At 39.2% G+C, this 25,704-nt stretch overlaps 1 protein-coding gene across 1 annotated transcript in view; it reads left to right on the forward strand.

The window, feature by feature from the left end:
- The first annotated feature begins 709 nt into the window (after window positions 1–709).
- LOC115620369 (Down syndrome cell adhesion molecule-like protein Dscam2) overlaps window positions 710–25,704 on the forward strand; it is a 36,398-nt gene continuing 11,403 nt past the window's right edge. Inside the window, exons 1-12 of the mRNA XM_030513574.1 lie at window positions 710–906; window positions 8,177–8,319; window positions 9,881–10,042; window positions 10,554–10,703; window positions 10,791–10,911; window positions 14,704–14,821; window positions 15,224–15,447; window positions 19,871–19,998; window positions 20,103–20,203; window positions 21,239–21,443; window positions 25,265–25,396; window positions 25,524–25,673. Of these exons, the coding sequence (XP_030369434.1) occupies window positions 710–906; window positions 8,177–8,319; window positions 9,881–10,042; window positions 10,554–10,703; window positions 10,791–10,911; window positions 14,704–14,821; window positions 15,224–15,447; window positions 19,871–19,998; window positions 20,103–20,203; window positions 21,239–21,443; window positions 25,265–25,396; window positions 25,524–25,673 (1,831 nt within the window). The remainder of the gene's footprint in view (window positions 907–8,176; window positions 8,320–9,880; window positions 10,043–10,553; window positions 10,704–10,790; window positions 10,912–14,703; window positions 14,822–15,223; window positions 15,448–19,870; window positions 19,999–20,102; window positions 20,204–21,238; window positions 21,444–25,264; window positions 25,397–25,523; window positions 25,674–25,704) is intronic.

Here is a 25,704-nt window from a genome sequence, read left to right on the forward strand (position 1 = left end):
CAAGGCGAAAGGTGAGCTGCAAAATGGTGGCAAATTTTCACATTCGTGTGCATGTGTCCAGCCAGTTGTTGCTGTTGTTGTAGTTGTTGTTGTTGCTGCTGTTGGTTGTTAACAACTTCCAAATAAATTCGTGATGTAGTTGTGCGCGAGATAAGCGCGTTTTCTAAAACAAAAAGCAAATGCCAAATAGCAAACATGTACAACTACTAACTGTGTATGATGTCGAGCCATAAACGCATATATGAATATAAATATACATACATGTTTAAAAGTGAAATGCAGCTACAACAACAACAACAACGACAACGACAGTCGACACAAACAACAGGCAGCGCTCGAGTGGCGCGCTGTTGAGCCTCCACCTGTATGTGTACATATGCATGTGTGTGTGTGTGGCATATTCAAGTGCCGTCTAAATGAGACTCCAGTGCATGCTTGCGGCAAGCGAACGAAACCAAACCCAAATTAACCGCATTTACAGGCTGAGCACTTACAACATTGCCACACAGTCCTTGTTGCATTTAAAGTTTTCAACAAAATAATAATAACGTTGATAATTAACCTGCTCCTTGCAGCAGTAAGTACCAGTACCAGTGCCAGTGCCAGCGCCAGCGCAAACGCAACTCAAGCAATGTCACCACACTCAGCACCCCAGGACGAAAGGGAGAGGCGGCATTCACAGTTGCTGCCACTGCTGACTGCGCTTGCCATGCTTACGGCATTGCCACCTGCTGCAGCCACAAGCGGCTTACGCGTGCCTACCTTCCTGCTGGAGCCTGCCGCCCGCCTGCTCTTCGGCAACGACACCGGCTCCCATGTTAGCTGCACAGCGCACGGCAATCCGCCTCCAGCTGTGTCTTGGGTAATGCGCGATGGCACGCTGGCGACGCAAGTGCCAGGACTGAGGTAAGTTTGGGGCTACCCGCCGGTTGCGGTTTTCGCTGCCGCCAGCCTTACGCTAGAATAATAAGCGAACGGATCACGACTGTGGATTGTCTGACTCATATCGCTTAGAAGTCACATTGTTGTGGCTTCCGCTTATGGTTCCATTTCAGCTGCAGCTCTAAATTATGCATGAGTTGCTTGCAAATAAATACCAGAGGGAAAATTGTACCAAGAGATAGTAATTTGTACAATATAATTTTTGATTTGCCATTCTTAATATTTTCATCTCAAACCATAATTTAAACAAGTAAAAAAGCTAAAGTCGGGTGTCCCGACTTTGAAATACTCTGTACATATGTTTACAATAATTATAGAAAATAAAAAAATTAAGAAAATTAAAAAAAAAACATGTTAGCAGTCAACCAAACAGCAACATCAACAGCCGCGGACAGCGCTTGGGCAGCGCTTGAACAGCGCTGCAGCAGCAAATATATTTATGGCTATAAGTTCTTGTTAAATCGGACTATCATAGTGAAACTTGGCATACAGACAATAATATTTTTTTTTTTTTTTGATAAAACTTTAATTTTACTGTTATTATTTCCAACAACTTAAATTAAACTTATAGAAATATACAAATACAGCTTAAACTAGGAGTTTATACTTATTTAATTATTTATTTCATTTAATTATTAATTATTTATTCTTATATTAAATAAATCTATTGGGAAGATCAGCAGGGTGTGATCTCTTCAGCCTCCTTCTCACTACTCTTCTTCCTTTTCGTCGCCGTTTCAGCAGGCGCCTTGCTAATACGTTCACATGGGTGCGCAGACGCTCCATGTATTGCGCAGCTTACTTATTTAGCACGTCTCCAACTTTTTGTACCCCTAGATCCCTTTCTATGTGTGCCGTTTTCATGTACCAGGGGGCTCCTCCTCTAAGTCTGTTGCTGGGATGGTCGGCTTTGAGTATATTGTAGCCTGGAACATAGACGCAGATGCACTCCTGTAGCCAACTCTCAGTGATGAGCATCACGTCTATGTTATGTTCTGTAAGAAACTGCTTGAGTTCCTCAACATGTCCAGAAATTCCACGCGCATTCCACAATCCAAGGCTAAGTGTGCGTGTCATCATTTTTTGGCATTTAAAAGACTTAAACACATTTGCTTAAGGAAGTGATTTGTCTCCTGCAGTTCCTTAAACATGGCTTGTAGTGTGTCAACTTTCGCTGTGAGGGCCTCAATGGCCGCCTCAAGCCTCATGCTACGGTTTGTGTTTATGTGTTGCCAATTCTGTTCCTGGTTGTGTATGTCCAAGTTGTCTCTTTTTTCTATATTAATTCCCTTTTTTGAGCCCGAGTTCCGATCAGAATTGTGTACGCTAGTACGGGTACGAAGCGCCTCTGCGTAAGAAATGTTCTCTTGAACCATAACTGCAGGAACAAATTCTTGCCGCTTTTTTGGATTACTGGCACGTTTAGCTTTATTTATCATTGGCCTCCGTTGATCAGCTTTGGCTTTGTAGACACGGCATTCCCCAGGCCAAACCGGGTGACTCCCACCACAATTGGCGCAACAAAAGCTCTCCAACGAGGTTTCCTTGCATTGCGCAGTTGGGTGGTCTTGCGCACATTTTCCACAGATGAAAGGTCTCCAACAATAATTCTTTGTATGACCAAATCCCTGGCATCTGTGGCAGAGGATTGCATCAAGATTTTTTTTGAGTATCTCAACTATGACCCTTTGACGCCCAATTTGTTTAATTTGGAGTGCGTTCCTAAAATTCTTCTCCTGAGCCAAATTTATAAAGAAGAAATTATTGGGACTAAGTTCCTCAAGAACTTCACCATTTCCTTTATGTGGAAGCTTCCTTGGTGGAGGGTAGTAGACACGAATGACGCTATGTCCATGTCGCCTGAATGCATCCTTGATTTGTTCTTCAGGGGTTGTGCTTGCCAGATTTCGAACTATAAGCTTGTAAGCCTTGTCTTCTTTTAGTTGATAGGAGAAATTGCGCGCATTCTTTTCCTTGAGAAACTTAACTAGACTTCGAAAAGAGGAAGAGTCCTCTACTTAAACTCTTACTTTGCCTCCCTTACCGAAGTGGTAAGAATATTCGCTGGAGCCAAGTACCACGTTCAATTTAGCCTCCATAAGGGACACATTTGAAACATCCTCGATGTTGATAGGGGGCGGTTTTCGCGTTCTGGATACGATTTCTTTATTGTCATCGGCTTGCTCAATTTCCATATCCTCAGCGAGCGCTTCGGCATGGGCGATTTCAGTCTCCGTTGGATCATGATCCTGATGTTGGTAGTACAAAAAAGGTAAAAAAAAAAAACATGTTGCCTACTCGCCTTCCCTCGAAAGTATGCTACATTTTCATTACATCAGCAAAACAAAACATGACAAAATCAATGCTGCTGCAGTGCGTTTGTTGTGGCCACAAGTAAAAGCCACATGAGGGAACAAACACAGCACAGCCAAAAAGAAAGCCAGGCCAGGTCTTTGTATAGCAAGAAATAAACAAACGCAGACAATAAACAAACGCGACGCAGCCGCGCATGAATAAGTGAAGCTAAACAATGGGAGTGTGGATGGTAGGGTAAAGGAATTATACAAAAAAGTAAAGGCGTGGTAATGTTTAGCAGCCAGACAACAACAACAGCAACAACAATAAAAACAACAACATGATCAGCTGCAGTTTCAGCATTCATATTGTTTGCTTGAATTGCTGCGAATGCGTCGCAGTTCATATGTTAATGTCGTGTCCCATGACAGCAGCCGACTGCTTTGTCTTTATTTCAATGTCTGCGCGCTTGCCTGCACGTCGTTTGTTAACATTTAAAATATTAAAAAGCTTCAAAGGTTTTCGTTCCTCCTTTTGTCAAGCGAGGCATCGTTCGTGGAATGCCAACACAAATCGCTAGTTTAAATGCGACAATATTTCACACATTGCTTTTATTTATGCAATGCATTTTTATATAACCGTGTCAACAATTTTGATTGCAAAAGAATTGCTGAAGAAAGAAAGAATTCTATTCTTGATATATGTATATTTTCTGTTACATTTTTCTTGTCACTGGTAGATTGTAGATTTTAAACTGATTAGATGTGCCACTTTTTATAAACAAACTTTATAGTAAGAAATGCCTTCTAAAATAGTTGTATAGGGTAATAGAGCTACTAGGTACAATTTGTTATCGTATTATTCTTAGAAGCTGTAGCCTCCACAAATTCTTCAGGTAAATATATTTACGCTATGAAAAGACAGATAATTCTTTAGCGTTTTTAAATTCAACTGAATACTTCCAATGTTTAATTTAAGTAATTACAATCAATTTGAATGAAGTGGGTGCTTAAGCACTGTACCAGTGTTTAGGCAGGCATTTTAATATTTATTATGTTTTGTAATTAAGAAAGAGGTGTCATCTATAAATCTTATCTCTGTCCATGCTCTCCTATATAAGCATACGAGTTTCAAATATAAATTTATATTTTAAACATTTTTGAACTGGTAACTGAATATACTCTTACTTATGAGTATAAAAGTAGCTGTTAAAGAGTTCAGAGTAACCATTATTCGAGAATGGGAAGAATTTGACATTCAAATGCTCCAAAACGTGGTGATTTCAATGCCAGGTGTTGAACAACCTACAAACAATGAATTTGTCTTAGTTTTTTATTTCGATTTTCTTAATTTTTTTTATTGTATTTTCTTATGTATTATTTGCTTGAAGTCTATTGATAATTTTATTAAGCTTAAAGAATAATTTTTTTTAGTATATTGAATGGTTAAGTTCTACTTTACAACGTAGTGACATATTTAATTGTTTCATTAAATGTTGAATTTTCACTTACAATGTGTAACCAACATTTGTTCTGTGCATCAATTTTTCCATAATCAACTCAATTGTAGTTCTTTATCTCGAGCGATTTAAGCTCTTTGTTGATTAACCAATGAATCAGTCTTCATCTATTTATAATTCAATTCCAGTTTTCAATGCCGCTTGGACTAAAATTAGATGGTACAGCGTTCAAGCGTTAAAACCAAATGATAAATACTTTTTGAAAATGTTGACAGGGTTGGGACAATGTGTAACATGGGACTAATGGCTTTTTTGTGGCTTTTTGTTGTTGCCCATTAGTGCTGTCAACTCAATTAAAATAAATTTTGTGCATGCAAGGCATGTTTTGATTAAGCTAGTTTGCGTTTTTGTTCGTACCTATTCGCCGTGTTATGATTTGTATACGCATAAGTGGATTAGTGTAAAACAGACACATGCATATTCTATATAAATAACAAAAAAAAAAAAAGAGATGAAAATGTGAAAAAATATGGTAAAAAGTGATACTTTTATACAGAAACAAATCGGAATAAAAAAATTCGGTGAATTTACTAAAAGAATTTTTGTGTTTTGCGAGATAAAATGACATTTGAAATACGTGATCACTCGCTCAGCAAATGTTGAAAAGCGTTGTGTGTATTTGTTTGTGTGTGCATGTGTATCAATGTGGTTGTGTTGGCGCTCGGCATGTGACACCGGAACCAGAGACTGGCGTCTAGAAATTGGCGACCAGCGACGATTGCCAGTCTCCGGAAAATAAACTCGGACTGGACAGCACAGAAATGAAACAAAATTTATTTTAAGCTGCTAAAGAGCATAGTTGAGTTCATGTGACGTTTGTATATAGACGTGTACTTATCTCGTCGCCGTCAGTCGCGCTCACTGCAGCTTTCGGGACGGGGTTGCTGTTTCCATTGCTTTTGCTACGTAGTTGATTTCTATGCTCGCATATACTCTCCATTCGGTCTATCATGTGAACGCAATAGACGTAAACAAATTGCTGGCACTTAAACATTTTGCAAACTGCGCTTCACGAAGTTTTTTGATGATGTTTCTGGCGCTGCTTTGGCAATGGCGACGACGACGACGACGATGGGAACGAGGATGGCACGAAAAGCAAGAAGAACAGAAACAGCGCTTGTTAGTTGGCTGATGTTTTGGGGCATGCGGATGATGATTAGCGGCAAGTTGATGCTGTACTTTTATGCACTGCATGTTGATGGGATAGATGTGTTTTGCATGAGTTATGTATGTGACGTGCTGCTTTGGTGAGTACTTGAGTGTTGAGGACGCTTAAGTGGACGCAGGGATTTTAAAACACCACAAAATGCATGTCATGAATTATTTAAAGAGTACCATACCAAAGCGGTTGACACAGATTACGAACTGGTGGGATACACACAAAGAGGAACGCAACTATTTCATGAAATTAGTGAAAAGCAAACTGTAAACTGATTGTGTGTGCATTGGGATGTGTTCTGAAATTCGTTATTGAAATTCTTAGTGAAGGGTTATACAAAGGCAGTGCAAAGCTAAAATATAACTACAACCCTTAGCGTCATCACACTCAGTTAGAAAAGTCTTGTCCTTCCATTGATAATGCAGAATGTTCTTTTACAAAAAATCAGCCGGCTAAGATTTATAAAAAAAAGACACCATAAATTATTTAAATATATTTTTAATCAGCCTCCCAACTCAAACAGATCTCGACGCGTCCATTCATTTGTCCGGCCATCAGGATGAGCGCCTGTATTTCTGAAACTCATCCTCCTAGATTCTTTAACATCTGATTTTTTTAAGTGAAACTTCATATGTGTTTTGAATGCTGGGTCGGCAACCTTTTCTGTGATGAAACCAATAGCACAGTAACAGGCAGTAACTAAATGAACAGCAAGTAGGCCAGCTTGCGAAATTAAAATTATGAATGCAAACAAAAATCTGCTGTGGTATCTAGATGCGTGCATGAAACCAACGGCTCAATCTGAAATGTAAATAACACCAATGTCTTCTCGTATTGATCAAAACACATTGCTGCACAATCGTCAGCAGTTATTTGCCTTCTGATTATTTATGCCTACCTGGTAGGTTATAATATTTAAAAGTCACTGTTTCATGTGGTTTTTGGTGATTCCTCTCGTTTTCAGTTCTTTTAGGAATATTTGTATTGCGAAATAGAACTGCGTTGTCTGAGGTTCATGAAAGCTAGATCGGCAATCATCAGAGACAGCAGGCTTTTTATACTCTGTACATGAAATGTACATTTCATGTACAGAAGTATATTAGGTTTGCGGGAGCTGAAAAATGTAGCAGGCAGAAGAAGGCGTGGCAGACCCCACAAAGAATATATATTCTTGATCAGCATGAGAAGACGAGTCGATCTAGCCCTGTCTGTCTGTCTGTCCGTCTGTCCTAGATCGCCTATATTTCAGAGACTATAAGAGCTAGGAAACCCAAATGTTAGTCCCAGATGCCTTATGTTAATACGAAGAAAATGTGTTTTTTGGAATTCCCCTCCATCCCACCTCGTCACCGCAAATCGTGATTTTCTCTTACTCCCGTAATTCTTGGAATTTCGAACTTAAATACCCCCAGTTAGTAATTATGTGTCCGTACGCCAAGTTTCATCATGATAGACCGACTTAACAAGAAGTTATAGACATAAATATATTTGCTGCTGCAGCGCTGTTCAAGCGCTGCCCAAGCGCTGCCCGCGGCTGTTGTTGATGTTGCTGTTTTTTTGACTGCTAACATGTTTACTCAGACACGAATATACGAGCATATATACTCACATAGACGCAATTGCTTTGTATATGTGCAATTATACACCCTTTACGTGAGTTCGAATACCAAAAGAGGTAAAATCGATCAAATTTTTTTTTTTATTCTCTTACTTTTTTAATTTCTATACTTATTCTAAACATATGTACAGAGTATTTCAAAGTCGGGACACCCGACTTCAGCTTTTTTACTTGTTTAATTAAGAGTTTTTTGAAAAAGATCATCATTTGATTTCCTTATTGTGGGCTCGCAATGTTGGTACTGGTGCAACGTTGGGTGCTGGAGGCGCATTTTTTTCCTTTTCCATCAAATAAGTATAAAGCCAGTTGTGCATATATGCAGCCCACCAAAGGCATTACGTTTATTGCATTTTTATGTAAATTTACACTTTTCGCTTATATGTATGCATTTGTACAAGTATGTAGGATATGAAAATGTGGAGGCTGCCTGCAACACAATGCAACACAATGCGCTGCATGTGGTGCGACAGCAAAGTGGCTGCCATTTTGCCACTTGCGCGCAACAAATTTTTGTGTTACTCTCACTGTAAATATGTAAATAAATAACGCAGTTGGAAAAAGCTCAGGCCAGCCGAGCACTTTTCACTAAAATATGGCGTGCTTTTCTTCTCTCCCACTTATATATTTTCTTGTGTATTTTTAGAAAAATATCTGGCAACGGCACATTGTATTTCCCACCATTTTTGGCGCAATATTATCGCACGGATGTGCACGAGGCCACCTACCGTTGTCGGGCTACCAACGAAGCAGGCACGATATTGAGCCGCAATGTGCAGGTGCAAGCAGGTAAAGTACAGTTAAGTGCAGCAAAGTAGCTGGCACTGAATGTGGTAACCATTAGACCAGACACACACACACAACACACACACTGATACACCCACCAGCTTATATTGACAGCACTAAACAGCCGACATTTTCAAGCTGTGCACGTTTCGTTGCGTCCCAATGCCACCCCAACCCACTCTTGGGATATTCTGTAAACAGAGCAGATACATTTTTTATTATTTATTCTAGCTTGCTTTTTGGTATGTTTTCAGCTTACCCGAATGTCACCTGAGCTTCGCTATCTGTTCATTTCGCTGTAATACTCTCTCCTTTGTTACATACGCTGGGAATTCGCAGCATATGCTGCATATCTTGAGGCGCGAATCATTCATTCCATTTTTCATTTGCATTTTTGGCTGCTTCCTTTGGTGAAATCGTTGAGCCATTTGACCTCGAAATCAGTCTCACTGTTTATTTGCACATATTTCCATACAGGCCCTCCCCCTTTTTCCCCCACACACACACACACACACATAAACACCCAACGATGCATGATAGTCGTTTAAAATCTCATTCAATATTTACACTTTGCATTTCATGGGTATCATTTTTGCCATTTTTTATATTCATCGGCGCCACATATCCATTGTCTCATCCGGGCCGTCAGTCGTGCGGCCCTCTTGCCCTTAACATGTAATTTCAAGCAATTTCATTCATTTAAACTGCTGCTGCTATTTTTGTACTGAGTCCGTTTATTGGACTACCTCGGTCGCCAGTGGCGATGCAGAGCCTCACCCCAGTGGTCGATAAGAGACGGACACGCAAGGCGCTCGTGAGCTTGCAGGTTGAAAACTCCAAAAAAGTTAAGCACATGTTTAGAGACATTTCGGAAAATAGTCAAAATAGTTAACAATGTTTTAAGTTAAAGTTTATGCACAAATTAAATGGAATTGCTCATTAAACTATGAGTAGAAGCATTCTTTAGTTCCTCGCTTTCGTGAGCTTAGTAAATACAAATAATGATATACTTGTATGATAATATCAAATTCATAAATTTAGCCCTAGAACGTAAAATTTTTAAGTTTTGAACTATAGTAGTTGTACATACAATTTTGGAAAACATTTTTTTTTTTTGTCAAATTTTAATGTCTCTTTCAAATTAGTTATTCCAAACACTTGATAGGTCGGGGGAAACGAAAAGTGATCTCTAAATGTATAATATATGTTTTGAATTTCAATTGTGTTTCATTTTTTATATATTTATCTACTTTATCGATTCCTTATAATAAAACATTAAAAACTAGAAGATATATAAAAGTACTATCTTGGACCAACCGAAATGCTTTTTCATCAGAAACAAGAATAGCATTTATCTGATAATCTGAATATTAAATAGTTGTTACTAGCTTAAGGGCAACAACTGGACTTTGGCTGACAGCTTTTTCTTCACGAGCTCATCTTCAGCGTCGAACATCGTCCCAAATCGTTTTATGCGCTCATCTGTATGCGTAGTTGTTAACTTTTCCTCTCTTTTTCCCTCGTTTATTCTCCCTTGCTCACACTGTGCTTTGTGTCTTTGCAGTGGTGCGTCGTCAATTCCACGTGCATGTGGAAAACACTGAAGTCTATTTGGGAAATTCGGCGTTGATTAAGTGTGCCATACCGGAATATGTGCGTGCGTATGTGCGCGTGGCCAGTTGGCATCGCGGCGAGGAGGTACTGTTGCCGGATCTGTCGGATGTTGGTGAGTGTTGCCACATTTTTGAGCTGACTTCTTTTTCATTTTTGTTGTTGCTCTGTGGCTGTTGCTACTATTTCTGTTTTCTGTTGTTATTGTTTCGGCAATGGCTGGCATGGCTTCACATCTGCACATATGTGCGTATGTATGTAAGAGTATGTACGCGTGTGTGTGGATGTTTATCTGCTGTTGAAATTTATGTACACATATTTTTGCCTGCCAGTTGTTTCCACAAGCACACAAATGTAGGCACTGCTACACTGCTATTCATACAAACCTACACCTCAAGGGAGTCAAAAGCACGGTGGGCTACGCCACAGTTGACATTTATTGGAAAATTTGTTACGTATACGCGCTGTGTGCGCACAGTGCATGAATCGTACTTTGATTTCAGCTTCAGTTTTCGGTAGGGGCTGACATTGTTGCTATTTGGCTATAGGAGAATGCTATCTGCAATAGACGGAGCGTTCGTTATTCGTTGTTGAAATTGTATAATAAACCGCCAATGTTTTTGCAGCGGGTCGCTATGTGGTGCTCTCGTCCTCGGGCGATCTTTACGTGCGCTCGGTGCGCACCGAGGACGGTCTGGTGAAGTTCAGTTGCCAGGTCACGAACACGCTGAATGGCGAGCGTCAGCGCAGCGATGCGGTCATGCTGCAAGTGAAAGGTGAGCATTTGTACCAGGGGTGCAGGGGGTAGTGCCAGTCGATGGATATTATTTTCCTTCACACACAATTTTTCGTTTCGCCCTCAGAGCTGAGCAAGAACCTGGCTCCACGCACCACACAGAAACCGGTAATGGAAATACATGTGGAGCGTGGCAACGATGCTCACCTTCCCTGCAATATCCAAGGCAATCCATTTCCCATATTCACGTAAGTATGCGTTATTTACTGGAGTGGGGAGAAGAAGGCCACATCTGCAAGTACCTTCGGCTGGTCTCAAAATATATCTGCTCTTTGTGTTGCTAATTTTTGGCACCTGTCTTATATTTGTATTTGTATCTGTGCCGTGCCAAATGTATCTAAGGCAATAAAACAGCAGCACGTACCAGATGGATGGGCGTAGAAGAAAAACAGAAGCTCAGTGCTAGTATTTTGGGGGCTGAGATGAAGGCGGCACGTTTATAGACAACACTTAAGTGCATTTGAATGTTTGCCCTGGGACGGCGTTTTATCTTTTATAAGGACTGCTGTTTTAGTGTTAATTACGTGACTTTACATTTCCACAGCGGGCATATAAAAAGGTCTTCCTTCATTATCTTTATTTTTTCATGGCTATACATTAGTGAGCTGTGAACTAATTTTCCCCATTAAGATCACAATTAGGCAGAAGATAAAGTAGATGCCAGACAAGTTCGTTTAGGAACAAAGAAGAGGTTCAATGAAGAAATTGGTAGAGCTTGTGTAAGCACTTTTGTTAACTTCTGACTTTTGCGCCTGCAAAGTAGTTAATGATGGACTTCGTTAATTTTGAGGGATATGTGTGTTCTTATAATTTAAATCAGATATCAATTAAGTGGGGGGAAACACATGTAGAATATATATTTTTGGCAAAAAAAAAGTAGTTGCAGGCACACAATTCAGAGCAATTAAATATAGTAGAAGAGAATATTGGAGAGCAAACACTTTTATAATTGGGGTCAACAGGTGTAGTTCGTTAAATTAAAATTTCTTATGCAATTTCAGTTATCAGTTTGGTTTGTTTTTGTTCAGTATCCACCTATTCGCAATTGCTATATATGATTATTCACGATACCCGTTTGACCGTCTTACAGTCTTAATCACTATTCCCTTCTATTTGCACCGATGGTTTTTATGACGAACACAATGGGTCGATGCCGACAACTTAATTTTTTAGAAACTTGCTACGACGCAGATCAGGATAACCTCTTAGATCATTTTATAGATGGCATGGGTATTAAACAAACTAATAAGTGTGAGTAACACAAGCAAATGAGTAATTTTTCAGGCGATTAGCTTAATTATAGTCAGTTTCGAATTACCTTTTGTAATCGTCGAACTCACCCCAAACTACGACTTTCCAACTCTTTCATAAACTCAATATGCAATTGGTTCTCAAAATACGTCAATTAAATTTTCAACAACAGAGAACGCTACAGTCGAGCAAGCCCGACAGTGTAATACCCTGTACCCAGGTAAACTTCCGTCACTGAGTTATATGCGCCCAAAGCAGCAGCAAAAGAGGAAGAAGAAGAGCGAACTTGTTGCTGAAGTTTGGGGGGGTTGTACTGGCGAGAATATGTTTTGCTAATAACTTTTCTTAGAATTGACCGAATTATATAATAATTATTAAACAACAATAGATAAATATGTATAAATTATGTGTGCAAAGTTTGGTTTAGGTAGCATTTGAAATGTGGATGCCATCGACGAAATTCTGTAGCGGGAGAAGGGGGGGAAATTTCCAAAAAATAAAATAAACTCGTCCTTTCTCGGACCTAGGAGAATCTAGATTGGCAGATTGGTTATTCTAGCTTTTATAGTTTCTGAGATCCTTGCGTTCATCCAGACGCAGAGACGAACGGACAGACGGACAGACGGACGGATGGACGGACGGACATGTCTAGATCGATTTCTCTCGTCATGCTGATTCAGAATATATATACTTTATGGGGTCGGAGATGCTTCCTTCTGCATGTTACATACTTTGCACAAACCTAATATATCCTTTTTACCCTACGGGTACAGGGTATAAAAAGTTGAAGAGCCAAATGGTCGGTAAGAAGATCCGTTTTGTGGCTGCCTGCCACATTTCCCCAGTGCTTTGCTAATATTCTGGCACTCCAAGGAATAAGCAACAACAACCAATAACTGTCAGGCCGTAATAAAGAAAGCAATATCGAAACTTAATTGCCTTGTTTACCAATATATTTAGTGCTCAATATATCGGCTTACAAATCTATTTGATGAAACAACCAGTAGCAGAGGCCGCCCCTGTCAATGAGTTGGCACTAAAACATATCAAGTAACCAGACGTGAAGCCATCACAACTAATTAGCAAAATAGAATTGCAAAAAGGAAAACAAAAGGAAAAACAAAAACATACTCGTAAGCACATTAAATTGCTGCGCCGAAACTTGGGGCTTATTAACGGCATCCCTGACTTGTTAATAAGCACCATAATTTAACAGTCTGTTTCACTTAGCAGGGCTTATTAAAATTTCATGCGGTTCTAAGCACTTGATGTACAAATTTTCACACAACGCGCCCACTCTCATACTATCGCACTCGCCAGGCGTAAAGGGCGCACGCGACAGGATATGACAACAGCAAAACAAAGCGCAACACAAGCACAAACACAGCGCAAGGACAAACATGCAAATAGCAGTAGCGGGTGTGGGTGTGGGTGGGGGAGGCCGAGGGCTAGCTTGGGGGCAGACTGAATGTCAGGTTGTGTTTTACATAAAGTTTTTGTTGAAAACATAAGCAGCGCCACGAGAACGAGAAATACTTGAAATATTTCACAGGCGGCAGACAGGCAGAGGGGCAGGGTGGCGGCTTGTGGCAGTGGAGGGAAGTCGGACCAAGTTGTAGACGTCGCTCGCAGACCCGCAATTTATGAGTATGCGTCCGAGCCTGCCGAGCCGTCTCTTCACTCCTCACTTCTAACTGCCACTGCTCTGTCTATTTGCAAACCGGCACATGCGACTGGCATATTATGATTGCTATAAATGCGAGAAAAATGCGATAATTTTGTTTTAGCATAAGTTTTGGCGTGCGGCGTGTTCCTCGTTTCTCGTTTCTTGACTCCCGACTACGTGGCTGGAATAAACAATGCTGCTATATGCGTGGGAAATCAGTTTGTGGCTTACGAGTTAAGCGGCTTTTATTGATTTCATTGTTTGGTCTTTGCTGATATTACGTGCATGTTCCTATGTGGCTGTGTTAAATGGCATTTGTTTTTGAGCTGCAAAGCCGGATGGTCAGGCAACAGAAACAATTTTATCTCTCACAGTATGGCAGATAGTTTTTTCAGAAACTTGAAAATGTTGATGACTATCTCGGTTTGTGTAGAAAATATAGCTAAACTAAATGGTATTGAAAGAGTATGCTTTTTAAGAAAACTTTATTTGTACCGATTCAATAGGGACATGATAGAGGAGACGGAGAAGGCATATAAAAAAAGTAAAACGATTTGTAACACAATCAATTGAATCCCCATTGATTGGTTAGGCAAAATGTTTTGTTATATTTTTCATTTTGTGTGGTAGTCATAAAGTTAACATGAATTAAGATCGATATATTAAAATGGGGACTTGCTTTACTCCGATTATTCTACCACTTGTTCTTCAATTTATTCAATTAGAGCCAACTTCATTCGTTTCGTTTTTTATAATTCAGTCTAATATCTATGGGTAAGGTGTACCGACATAAGAGTAATCAAATGCAGAAAACGTGCCTTCATATGAAAAATGAAATGTAAAAAAAATATCAACCAAAATATTTTACTTTTTATTGCCAGAATACTTAAATGAACATTAATATTTAGCAGACTTGATGCCAGATCTCGCTAATAACAGAAACTGATTTTAAGTAACTTTCTAATTTACAGGTGGTACCTAAATATACATTAATATTTAGTAGACTTGGTGCCTGATCTCGCTAATAACAGCAACCAATTTAAAGTAACTTTATAATTTACAGCTGGTATCGCGTTTCCGATTCGGCGGCCCTTTATCCCATACCCTCGTCACAGCGGGTCATACTATCGCGAACATTGTTGCTCATCAAAAATGCGGACGAGCGCGATGCGGGGAAGTGGGTAAGTAAGCAGCCGACCAAACAGTCAACCAGCCAGGCCAAAACCCCAAACCAACTGCTGACAGACAGGCACTCAGGCAGACATATACTATAATACAGCCAGAAAGACTGGCAGTGAGGCATTTGGAATGTCTGACTTTCTGTCTGGCTGTCTGGCTGTCGGTTTGGCCTTTCTCGTCAGTTGGTTGTGTGGGCAACCGAATATTGTATATAATGCATTTTTTATACGAGTGTATATACGTATAGTATGTATATGTATAGTATTGTATGTGGATGAACTCGCATGTATTGCATGTACAATGCGGCTGTGTATGGCCTGTCTATCTATGATACATAAATGCCGGCGCTGATTGATTTCACTGATTTCCTCCCCCTCCGATTCCCCGCCCCGCTCTCTTTACAGATTTGTCAGGCATCGAATCAATTCGGGGAGCAACGCATCGAAATACGGCTGAGCGTAAACTCGTATGTATCCGTGCATATATTGCCGCAAGTTCAAATTGTCAATTCGGGCGGAACGGCAATTTTCAATTGTACGACAACGGGTTCAGCGATCGATGCTATCGACTGGCTCCACAACGGAAAACCGCTCCAAGCGAATAATGCACTCAGTACTGGCCGGGATAAGTAAGTAGAGAGTAGTGCGCCAAACTGTAAACTGAAATACTGAAAACAACAAACAAAATGTGAAGGAAAGCAGAAAAAATCGAAATAGCCGAACCAGTGACTGTTGCCGGCAACAGTTTGCAACAAACGATGAGGCGTGCAACTTTGTTGCAGTTTGTTTCGTTGTTGCTGCGAGCTTCGATTTTTATCAGTTTTCATGAAAATTTTGCAAACCCAAAAAAATCATAGATTACATTCGTTCGCCAACGCTTTTGTTGTTGGCACTGTTCTGGTTTTTGTTTGTGTTGTGCTGCGAACATGTTTTATTGTTATTATTATTATTATTGATGATAAAGAAGCGAACAGCAGTTCATTTGTGCATTTGATGCTCAGACCATTTTTTCCTGTTACAAAACAAGGAACAAGTTTTTTGTGCTTTTAATATTATGTTCCTTTTGTGGCTTTTTTGATGCTTGTGCGACCGATTGCTAAAGAGCTTAACACTCATTTCCATTATGGTTGATGGCGTGAGGTCAGTTGCTTTTTTTCGGATTCAAAAAATAACCAATAACAATGATATGTTGTTGATCCTCAACATCGCAGAGGATGAGGCACCAAGTTTATATAAAAATATACATATTTATTTGTTAAATAATAAATGTTTATACTCTGTACATGAAATGTACAAGAGTATATTAGGTTTGCGGGAGCTGAAAAATGTAACAGGCAGAAGGAGGCGTGGCAGACCCCACAAAGTATATATATTCTTGATCAGCATGACGAGACGAGTCGATCTAGCCCTGTCTGTCTGTCTGTCCGTCTGTCCGTCTGTCCGTCCGTATGAACACCTGGATCTCAGAGACTATAAGAGATAGAGACACCAAATTTTGCACGAAGATGCGTTATGTGTGTATTCTATACGAGTTTGTTTTATTTTTTTGATTTTCCCCCCCACTTCCCCCCTATGGGGGTTTTCCCGATTTTCCATTCGTATAATCGCCTATATCTCGGAGACTATAAGACCTAGGAACACCAAATTTTAGTCCCAGATGCCTTATGTGAATACGCAGAAAATGTATATTTTGGAATTCCCCTCCCTCCCCCCTCTACCCCGCAAATCGTAACTCCCGTAATTCTTGGAATTTCGAACTAAAATTTTGGAAATACCCCCAGTTAGTTATTATGTGTCCGTATGCCAAATTTCATTATGATAGACCGATTTAACAAGAAGTTATAGCCATAAATATATTTGCTGATGCAGCGCTGCTGCAGCGCTGCTCAAGCGCTGCCCGCGGCTGTTGTTGATGTTGCTGTTTGGTTGACTGCGAAAATGCTTACACAGACACGAATTGATGCGCATAGGCATACATACACTCACACAGACGCAATTGCTATGTAAATGTGCAATTATACACCCTTTACGTGAGTTCGAATACCGAGAGAGGTAAAATCGATCAAATTTTATTTTTTTTTTTTCTTAATTTTTTTTATTTTCTATAATTATTGTAAACATATGTACAGAGTATTTCAAAGTCGGGACACCCGACTTTAGCTTTTTTACTTGTTTTTAATAATTGTTGGTCAATATTTAGCTTTGACCTTTACTATCCAGATCAGCATTAGATATTAGTTCTTTTAGTAAGTTCTTCTAAATAAAAACATATCTACTTATACAGATGCTAGCGTCCTGGTATTTTTATAAATTTTTTAAAAATTATACATTTTATAACACACACACACTTAACACACACACCCTTCTTTTTGCTATGAGTTACTAAAATTTATATTGGATATTATTATCTTAATGATTTTTTGTTATTCTTTATTAGGTCAGAGGTTCTCTGTAAAATATATTTGATGTTTTATTTTGTGGTAGCAAACAAAATTGATTTTCAGGAGCTCGGACCTGTGATAGGTGAACATACAGTAAAGCATTGCTTTAGTATGTCGATCCCTACTAATTCGAAGGCTTGGCCTTGGGGCTACCGGAAATTGAAGCCATATAAATGATCAATTGGGATCATCGGTATCCTCGTTGTATCAGCTAATTGACCAGTTGCTGGGACGTTGATAATAGTTGCTACACTTAAATTGTCCTGCAATTCCTTAATAATCAGTGTTCAGGCATGAAAATACGGCATCGTTGAAGGACTTGCTCAAGTGTCCCACGACTGCCTTAAAGACCAACGGACGTTACATTGCTGCCCGCGTTATGTAAACGCTATCCCACGCCTGCACACACATTGCGGTTCAAGTGTTAAGTGACAAGGATCGCGCAGCTGCATCGTTTAGAATTACACTTATCGATTAAGGTTTACACAGCTGCATACAACACTGTGTTAGTTAAGATAGGCTAACCAATAGAATTAGACGTCCTCATGCGGCGCCCTACAAACGCAGCATGCGGACCATCCTTATTCTAGATATTGTTCAATAGAAATCAAGTTCCACATGCTGCTGCCCTACAACACAGCGTGAGTTTTGAATAAAAGGACAGATCGCGCGACAGCACGAGTTCAAGTTCATTTGAAGTGTAAAAGTATCTACAATCAGCATCGTTCCATTGTACATGCTTGGAAGGCTCTAATTTCTCAAAAGCATGATTGCAATTCCGAATTTTACCGTCAATTCATGTGGCGGCAGTCCAGAAGGGCTTAGTGAATTTAAACGTCTTCAATATTAATCACGGTATCGATCGATTGGTAATCTTTTATTTGGCTGGGGGCTTTTGAATAATATCGCCTTAATATTTAAAGTGGCAATGTTTCGAGGATGATTATGAACTAAAAGCATGCTATTCAGGAGTTTTTTAAGGTAATTTTTTTACAATTTGGTTACATTATTGACATTTCAGTAAGTATTCCATTCTTTTTTGCAAATATAATAAAGCCCATGTTAACCGTCTATAATGTAGCTTCCCTACAGTGAAAGAATCCATTAAATCGGTCCAGTAGATTCGGAGCCTTTTCAATTCAAACAAACAAACTAACAAACAAACAAATCTTTCCTCTTTATAATATTAGTATAGATAAAAGAAATATTTTATTTTGATTTATTTAAAACGAGTTTCTTTGCAAAGACGCCTTGAGGGGACGTCTGACTGTGGAACTTAATCTAATCTCTCAAAAGAACCAAAAGCGAATATGCATAGCTGCTCTACATACTCTGGCTGACTTGGTTTTTGTTTAAACGTGAACGTAATGTTGATTTTATTTTGTGCATTCATATTTAAAATGCATCTGTTAGGTAAAAAACACGTTATTTACATTTACTTACAAACGCACACACGTATGCGTCTATGTGCTGCTAAGACTTTGATATGCAAAAACAATTTTCCAATATAGCCTTAAGATGGAATAACTAATTAGATTCGATTGGCCACCTTTTCGTTGTCAGTTTGGGACTACAATAACAACGAACTGATTGAGTTTCTATCCATAGTGTGGAATACATTCGCTCTACCGCACACACATCCATACATATGTAGTACATATAGTAGTACATATATACATTTGGGTATTTATGTAGCATTTATGCATACATTGTATGTAAATCATATCAGCGAGGACTCGATACGAAGGTTTTGTCATGGCTCCGCCAGCAGCTTTGTGAGTATTTTCGCTTGAATGGGTTGGACACATCTTGATAATTCAATGCAAATTACATGAAATCAGCATAATACATACATACAAATACGCAGCTCCCTTTGCACATCGGCTGCAAAAGCAAACTAAACTCGCACGCACACTAGAGTCCAGCCGGCCATCCAGCCCACAAGCAACCGAACAAGCACACAAACAAACAAACAAACAAACAAGTCTGCCTAAAGTACTTACACAAGCAAACAATGGTAGATACCATACCCAATACGGCTCTAGTGCTATTGTGTGTGAGTGTGTAGCGAGTTGTGTGTATGTGAGTGCTGGCCAGCTGTTGGCCGAAAATAAGCGAGGAAAAAAGCCAAAATTCAAGGCATGCCGAGCCAAGCGAATCAGCATAACAAATCAAGCAGAAATTTTTATGCTTATGCTAATAAAATAAATAACAAATTTCGCTCGAATGAACAAAAGGCAGCAACGCATAAACTTACATACACACATATACTAATACACGCTTATATGTGCATGTACGTAGATATGTGTTTGTACAAGTATGTAGTATACTATACTTATATGACAGGGGCAGCTGACAAAACGGTGTGAGTTTATGGCATATTGCGCACATTATGTGGATCAGGATCTCGTGCCTGGTCCTTGGTGCGTCCTTTGCTGTTTATGCAACGTTGCCAGTTTTTAAGTAACTGAAAAAAGTTGGTAAAAGTTTTTCATTTGTTGCCGGCTACCGGCTGCCTGCCGACCTTTGCAGGCTGCTGTGCGTCGTCGTCATCATTTTTAGCACTTTCCCTAAACCCTTTTTTTCCTTTTCTTCTCTCTCCATTTTTCAGTATACGCTTTCTGTCAAAGAGCTCGCTGTTGGTGCAAAATGTCGGACGACGGGACCGCGGTGTCTATCAATGTCTTGTCGAGAACCAGCGGGCCAGTGCCCAGGCGATGGCCGAACTGAAGCTGGGCGGTAAGTTAGCGTGGCTTAGTTTATGATGCACATATTGCCGTTTGCTCTCTATCACCTCTATCTGCCCATCTCTCCTCGTCTCTTTTCCACTACGCTGCATGCAGACACTGTGCCCGAATTGATTTACACGTTCATTGAGCAGAATGTGCGTCCGGGCCCATTAATATCGCTTAAGTGCTCCGCCAGTGGCTCGCCGCCGCCACAAGTAAGTGAACACACAAACCCATCGACCCACTGAAAACTGCAGCTGTGCCCGCTATACCCGAACTGATTCATAGTTCTGAACTCTACAATAGAAGCCAAGCATCAACGATACACATAATATAATTGCAATAGTATAATTCATAATCCATCATTCGTTTCTAAATATATTCAGACAAAAATGTAAATTGGAAAGTGATTCTTTTTACTCAATTTATCTCAAATTTACTTTGAACATAACTTTAAGTATTTTGCGATATGTTAAGAACCACAAATTGTTCCAGATAACGTTCGAAATAGAATTTTTGTGTGAAAACAACTTCTCATAATTTTTTAACCATTTTATAGCAGGATAAGGGCTCATTCTATAGCAAGCAGGAAATTTTTTAAAATACAAAATTTTGTAGCATATTATTTACTAACTTTTTATTTATTTACATTATTGCAGCTTAACATTAATTCTAAATTACAAGAGGGACTATTACTTACCCTATTTACTTAGTATCTTAATGCCACAAAATAAACTTTGTCGCACCTATTGTTTCTCTGCCAGCTGTTTAATTAATTGAACCGATTTCAATGAACTCTAGATTGTTTAGAAACATTACGAAAAACTCATAAAGACCTAATTTGGCGAGGATATATCTGTGACAGCTATATGATATAGTGAGCCGAAGCTTACTTAACGAGGCTTCAGAGTATCATAAACTTAAAAATAGGAATCTAATTTCGGAACACATTGCTTTATTTCGAATTTATAATTTTGTTTCAAAGAAAAATACGACTCTACATACCCCTGATCATTACACACTTTTAAACTCCACTTAAAATGGTTCAATTATTTAAAAAAGAGTTTGTGAATTGAACGTGAGTGCACAACACCTCCAACAACACACACATATTTCATTGTTGTTATTATTATGCATTATTATGACGGAATTTAACTTGACGCACATAAATTGCTGATTAGTCGGAAGAGTTATGTGCCAGGGCTTTTCGTTCCTTCAGTTGAAAACCTATAAATTTGTATCTCTTTCAGTTCGCCTGGCTGTTGGACTCGCAACCTATAATGGATGTCTCCCTGCATCATCGCTTCGCAATTGGGCAGTATGTTGATATATCCGGCGACGTAATAAGCCATTTAAATATCTCACATGTGCGACCCGACGATGGCGGATTGTATAAGTGCGTGGCCACCAATTCAATGGGCAGTGTGGAGCATGCAGCTCGGCTAAATGTCTACGGTAAGTCGAGAAATTGGCTATAAAATCAATACCGTTAGCCGTGACTTCGACGAGAGCCTTTGACCCTTATTGTGTGCCCTATCACATGTCAAATTTAGGACAGCCTGACCATCTCTTGTATGCCAAACAATGCAATTCGCATTGCTAGCTAAACACAAAAACTGCAAAATACAAAAGAAGTCGACTGGCTGTTGGATCCTGAGCCTTGCTGAGCCGTCTGCCCTGATTGGAAATATTGTCAAGGCAACAAGGCGACAACGCCGACCAGACAACAGACAAAAACAAATTTGCTAGAGCTGAAAAAGAAAAAAGTTCGATTTACGGCATTAAATGCTTCATTGCGCGCCAAGAAAAACGCTTCCTTCAGGCTCGACGAGGGCGATAATAATGATGATGATGATGACGATGATGGCGCTATCATTCCAATCATAATATACCATTGCTTCCATTCCATCGAGGCCACGAACATGGCAGAAAACCTCACTGTACCATCCAACGAACGCTAACAAGCTGTCTGGGCGGGCTGCTGGCTGTACTCGTATGTATTGGCTGCGCAGGGAGTAGGATAATCACTGTCAGATCAGACTATAAACTGCAAATATTAAAATGTAAACACGCCAGCTCGCATGAATGGGCGACTGTCAGCGTATTTGTTAGTGTGGGCGCTGCCGGCGAGTGCGTCTGTGTGCGGAAATGTCTGGCTGTCGTCGGTTAATAATATTTTTGAACTTTTCAGCATTTTAAGCAGCTTGAAAGCGTAATCTCAATGTGTTAATAATGCATAATCGAAACATAGTGTGTGTGTGTGTGACATACGAATATGAATCATACGCCCTGTATGGCCCATGATTGATTATGATGTTGCTCCATCCGTAGATTGTCTGTAGAACGAGCGTGCGTATATTTGATATTAAAGTGGGCGTGAAACGCTCAATATATTGAGTTATTTTGATAAATTATGGCAGTCATTCCAAAACTGTATTAGATAGAAGATAGTGGGAAGATAGGAATGGAAGTATGAAGTCATTTCCAGATACTCGCAGCTGTAGCTGCCACTTGCAGCAGTGAACTTTTTCGCCAAATCAGCTCAAAAATGCCATTGCAGAGGAGTAGATACAAAAGATTCGGCTACATTGGAAAACATTATATTATATTTCATTTATTTAAAAAGAAAAATTAAATAAAAAATTATTTAAAAAAAAAAATTCTTTTAACAAAATTGAATTAATGAACTAAATTAAATAAAATTTATTTAATATATACATAGAAGACATGCTTATGTACAGTTTCAACAGCATACATCATCGGGTCTATGCGTGTTTATATGCGTGTATGTATGCAGCACAAAGTTGAACCAAAGCAGCAACAACAACAACAGCTGCGGGCAGCGCTGCAAGCAGAGCAAGGGCAGCGGTTTTATTTATGGCTATAACTTTCTTCATAATTGACCTATCATGATGACACGTGGCATACGGACAAATAACCACAAACTGGATGTATATGTCAAATTTGAGTTCAAATTTCCAAGAATTACCGGAGTTAGGAAAAACACGAAAACACAAACTCGATCTGCCTAGGGTTTCGGGGAACCTGAATGTCAAGTTTGATTATCCTAGCTATTGTAGTTGCTGGGATCGTTGCGCTCATACAGACAGACGTAAGGACGCACAGACGAACATAGCTATTAGTCTTGTCATTCTGATCAATAATATAAATACTCCTTCTCCCTGTTACATACATTCGCACAAAACTAGTATAGCCTTTGGGTACAGGCTATAAAAATGTTTCTCATAGCAGAACAAATACTTGTATATAAACGTAGGATTATTTCCATGAATGTGAAAGAGAAAGCATAACATCCTGAATAGCCAAAAATGCCTAAAGGGCTTCAAATTAAAACTTATGTAAGTTAGACGACCAAAAGCGAACTTATAGTTTCAATGCATGGTCGAAAGATGATTAAGATTTTTTCAATAAAGTACGTCAATATCAATAAAAATAAACCATCGATTACAAACCTAACACATGGTTCAACGAATTCAGTTCTCCCGTCCAAAAACAAAACACATACACACATTAGGGTGCTTGGTTAAGCACATAAGCAGGCAGGCTGCTTAATTATGAATATTGCAATTTATTCAGCGTACTTACGCATGCATATCGCTGCATTAGCATCCCAAAAATGTATACACACACATACACATACACATGCACACACACACATGGCGCCTGCATTAACGGCAAATGTTACATAATGTATTTTTGACCAAAAACCCATAAAATGTTAATTATTCTGGATGTGCGGCTGACGCTGAAACGTTTGCCTAATTGCATTTTGCGACTAATTCAATAAATTGCACAATGCATGACAGTAATTTACTAATACTTGCAAATGAGAGAGCACTGAGAAAGTAAAGCACTATTGGTTGGGATAAAATATATTCCCTTAAAGCATATTTGTAGTGCCGATAATATACATGGAAGAGATAATATACTTTTATCATAAGACACGAAATTTGAATCTATTTATTTTGTATTTTATTTAAATAAATCCATCAAGCTGTCGATACAGATTACTATAAGATGTTTTATATTATATCATGATATATTATATTTCAATAAAGATATAGAAATGTATTATACTCTGTACATGAAATGTACAAGAGTATATTAGGTTTGCGGGATCTGAAAAATGTAACAGGCAGAAGGAGGCGTGGCAGACCCCACAAAGTATACATATTCTTGATCAGCGTGACAAGACGAGTCGATCTAGCCCTGTCTGTCTGTCTGTCCGTCTGTCCGTCCGTATGAACACCTGGATCTCAGAGACTATAGGAGAGACAGACACCAAATTTTGCACAAAGATGCCTTATGTGTGTATTCTATACGAGTTTGTTTTATTTTTTTGATTTTCCCCCCACTTCCCTCCTATGTGGGTTTTTCCGATTTACGCAAAAAATGTGTATTTTGAAATTTCCCTCCCTCCCCCTCTCCCATGCATATCGAAACGCCCGTAATTCCCCCAGTTAGTTATTATGTGTCCCTATGCCAAGTTTCACTATGATAGACCGATTTAACTAGAAGTAATAGCCATAAATATATTTGCTGCTGCAGCGCTGCTTAAGCACTGCTCGCGGCTGTTGTTGATGCTGGTGTTTGGTTGACTGCTAACATGTTTACTCAGACACGAATATATGCGCATAGGCATACATACACTCACACAGACGCAATTGCTATGTAAATGTGCAATTATACACCCTTTACGTGAGTTCGAATACCGAGAGAGGTAAAATCGATCAAATTTTTTATTTTTTTTTATTTATTTTTTTATTTTCTATAATTATTGTAAACATATGTACATAGTATTTCAAAGTCGGGACACCCGACTTTACCTTTTTTACTTTTTCTGTTATAATTTCAACTTAGAAACAAAAATAACTATACAGTAATGTAAATAAATGCCTCCGAAACGTTATAAGATAAGCTAGAAATTAAAGAGATAAGGTGAACAAAGAGGTCCAAATATTCTATAAATTTAATTCTATATGTATAGCTTTTTTCATTAACTTCTCTTTATTTAAAACATTCCTCTACCCATTTAGAGTTAGAGATATCATGTTGAAACTTCCCATCTAAACTCCCTGTAGTTGAATAAACAAGTTCAGGTTTAAGAACATAATATATTAAAATTCGATAATGAATTTCTTAATAAATGCCATCGTATCTTAGAAAACCTGTGGGTTGAGTAAATAATTAAAGCTTGGAATAAAAGAAGGAGACGAAATTTGTAAACCCGCCACTTTTTTCTTTTAATACATCAGGTCCTCCGTATGTGCGCGCAATTGGACCCATAAAAGCAGTGGCCGGCGAAGACATAATTGTGCACTGTCCGTTCGCCGGTTATCCAATCGAGCAAATTAGATGGGAGAAGGGACATCAGGAGTTGACAACAAGTAAGACAAATTGCTCTAAAGGGGCGCTGGCCGTTGTAGAAGGCAGCCAAGCACATGACAATAACATTTTATCTACATTTCATTGCAACTTTCTTCGTCGATTTTTTATATTATTCTCGCTGGACAGGCGCTCACTATACGCTGGCCACAGTACAGGAGGGCGGTCAGCTTGTCATCAAGAGTGTTGAGCCCAGTCGGGATCAGGGCATCTACACATGCATTGTGCGCAGTCGTGCGGGTGAGGAGGCGCGTCGCGACATGCAATTGAATGTGAACAGTAAGTGAACAGTGGGGGTAGATGTGGATGG

Source organism: Scaptodrosophila lebanonensis, unplaced genomic scaffold (assembly GCF_003285725.1).
Source record: "Scaptodrosophila lebanonensis strain 11010-0011.00,11010-0021.00 unplaced genomic scaffold, SlebRS2 tig00000024-arrow-pilon, whole genome shotgun sequence".
NCBI classification, from domain to species: Eukaryota; Metazoa; Arthropoda; class Insecta; order Diptera; family Drosophilidae; genus Scaptodrosophila; species Scaptodrosophila lebanonensis.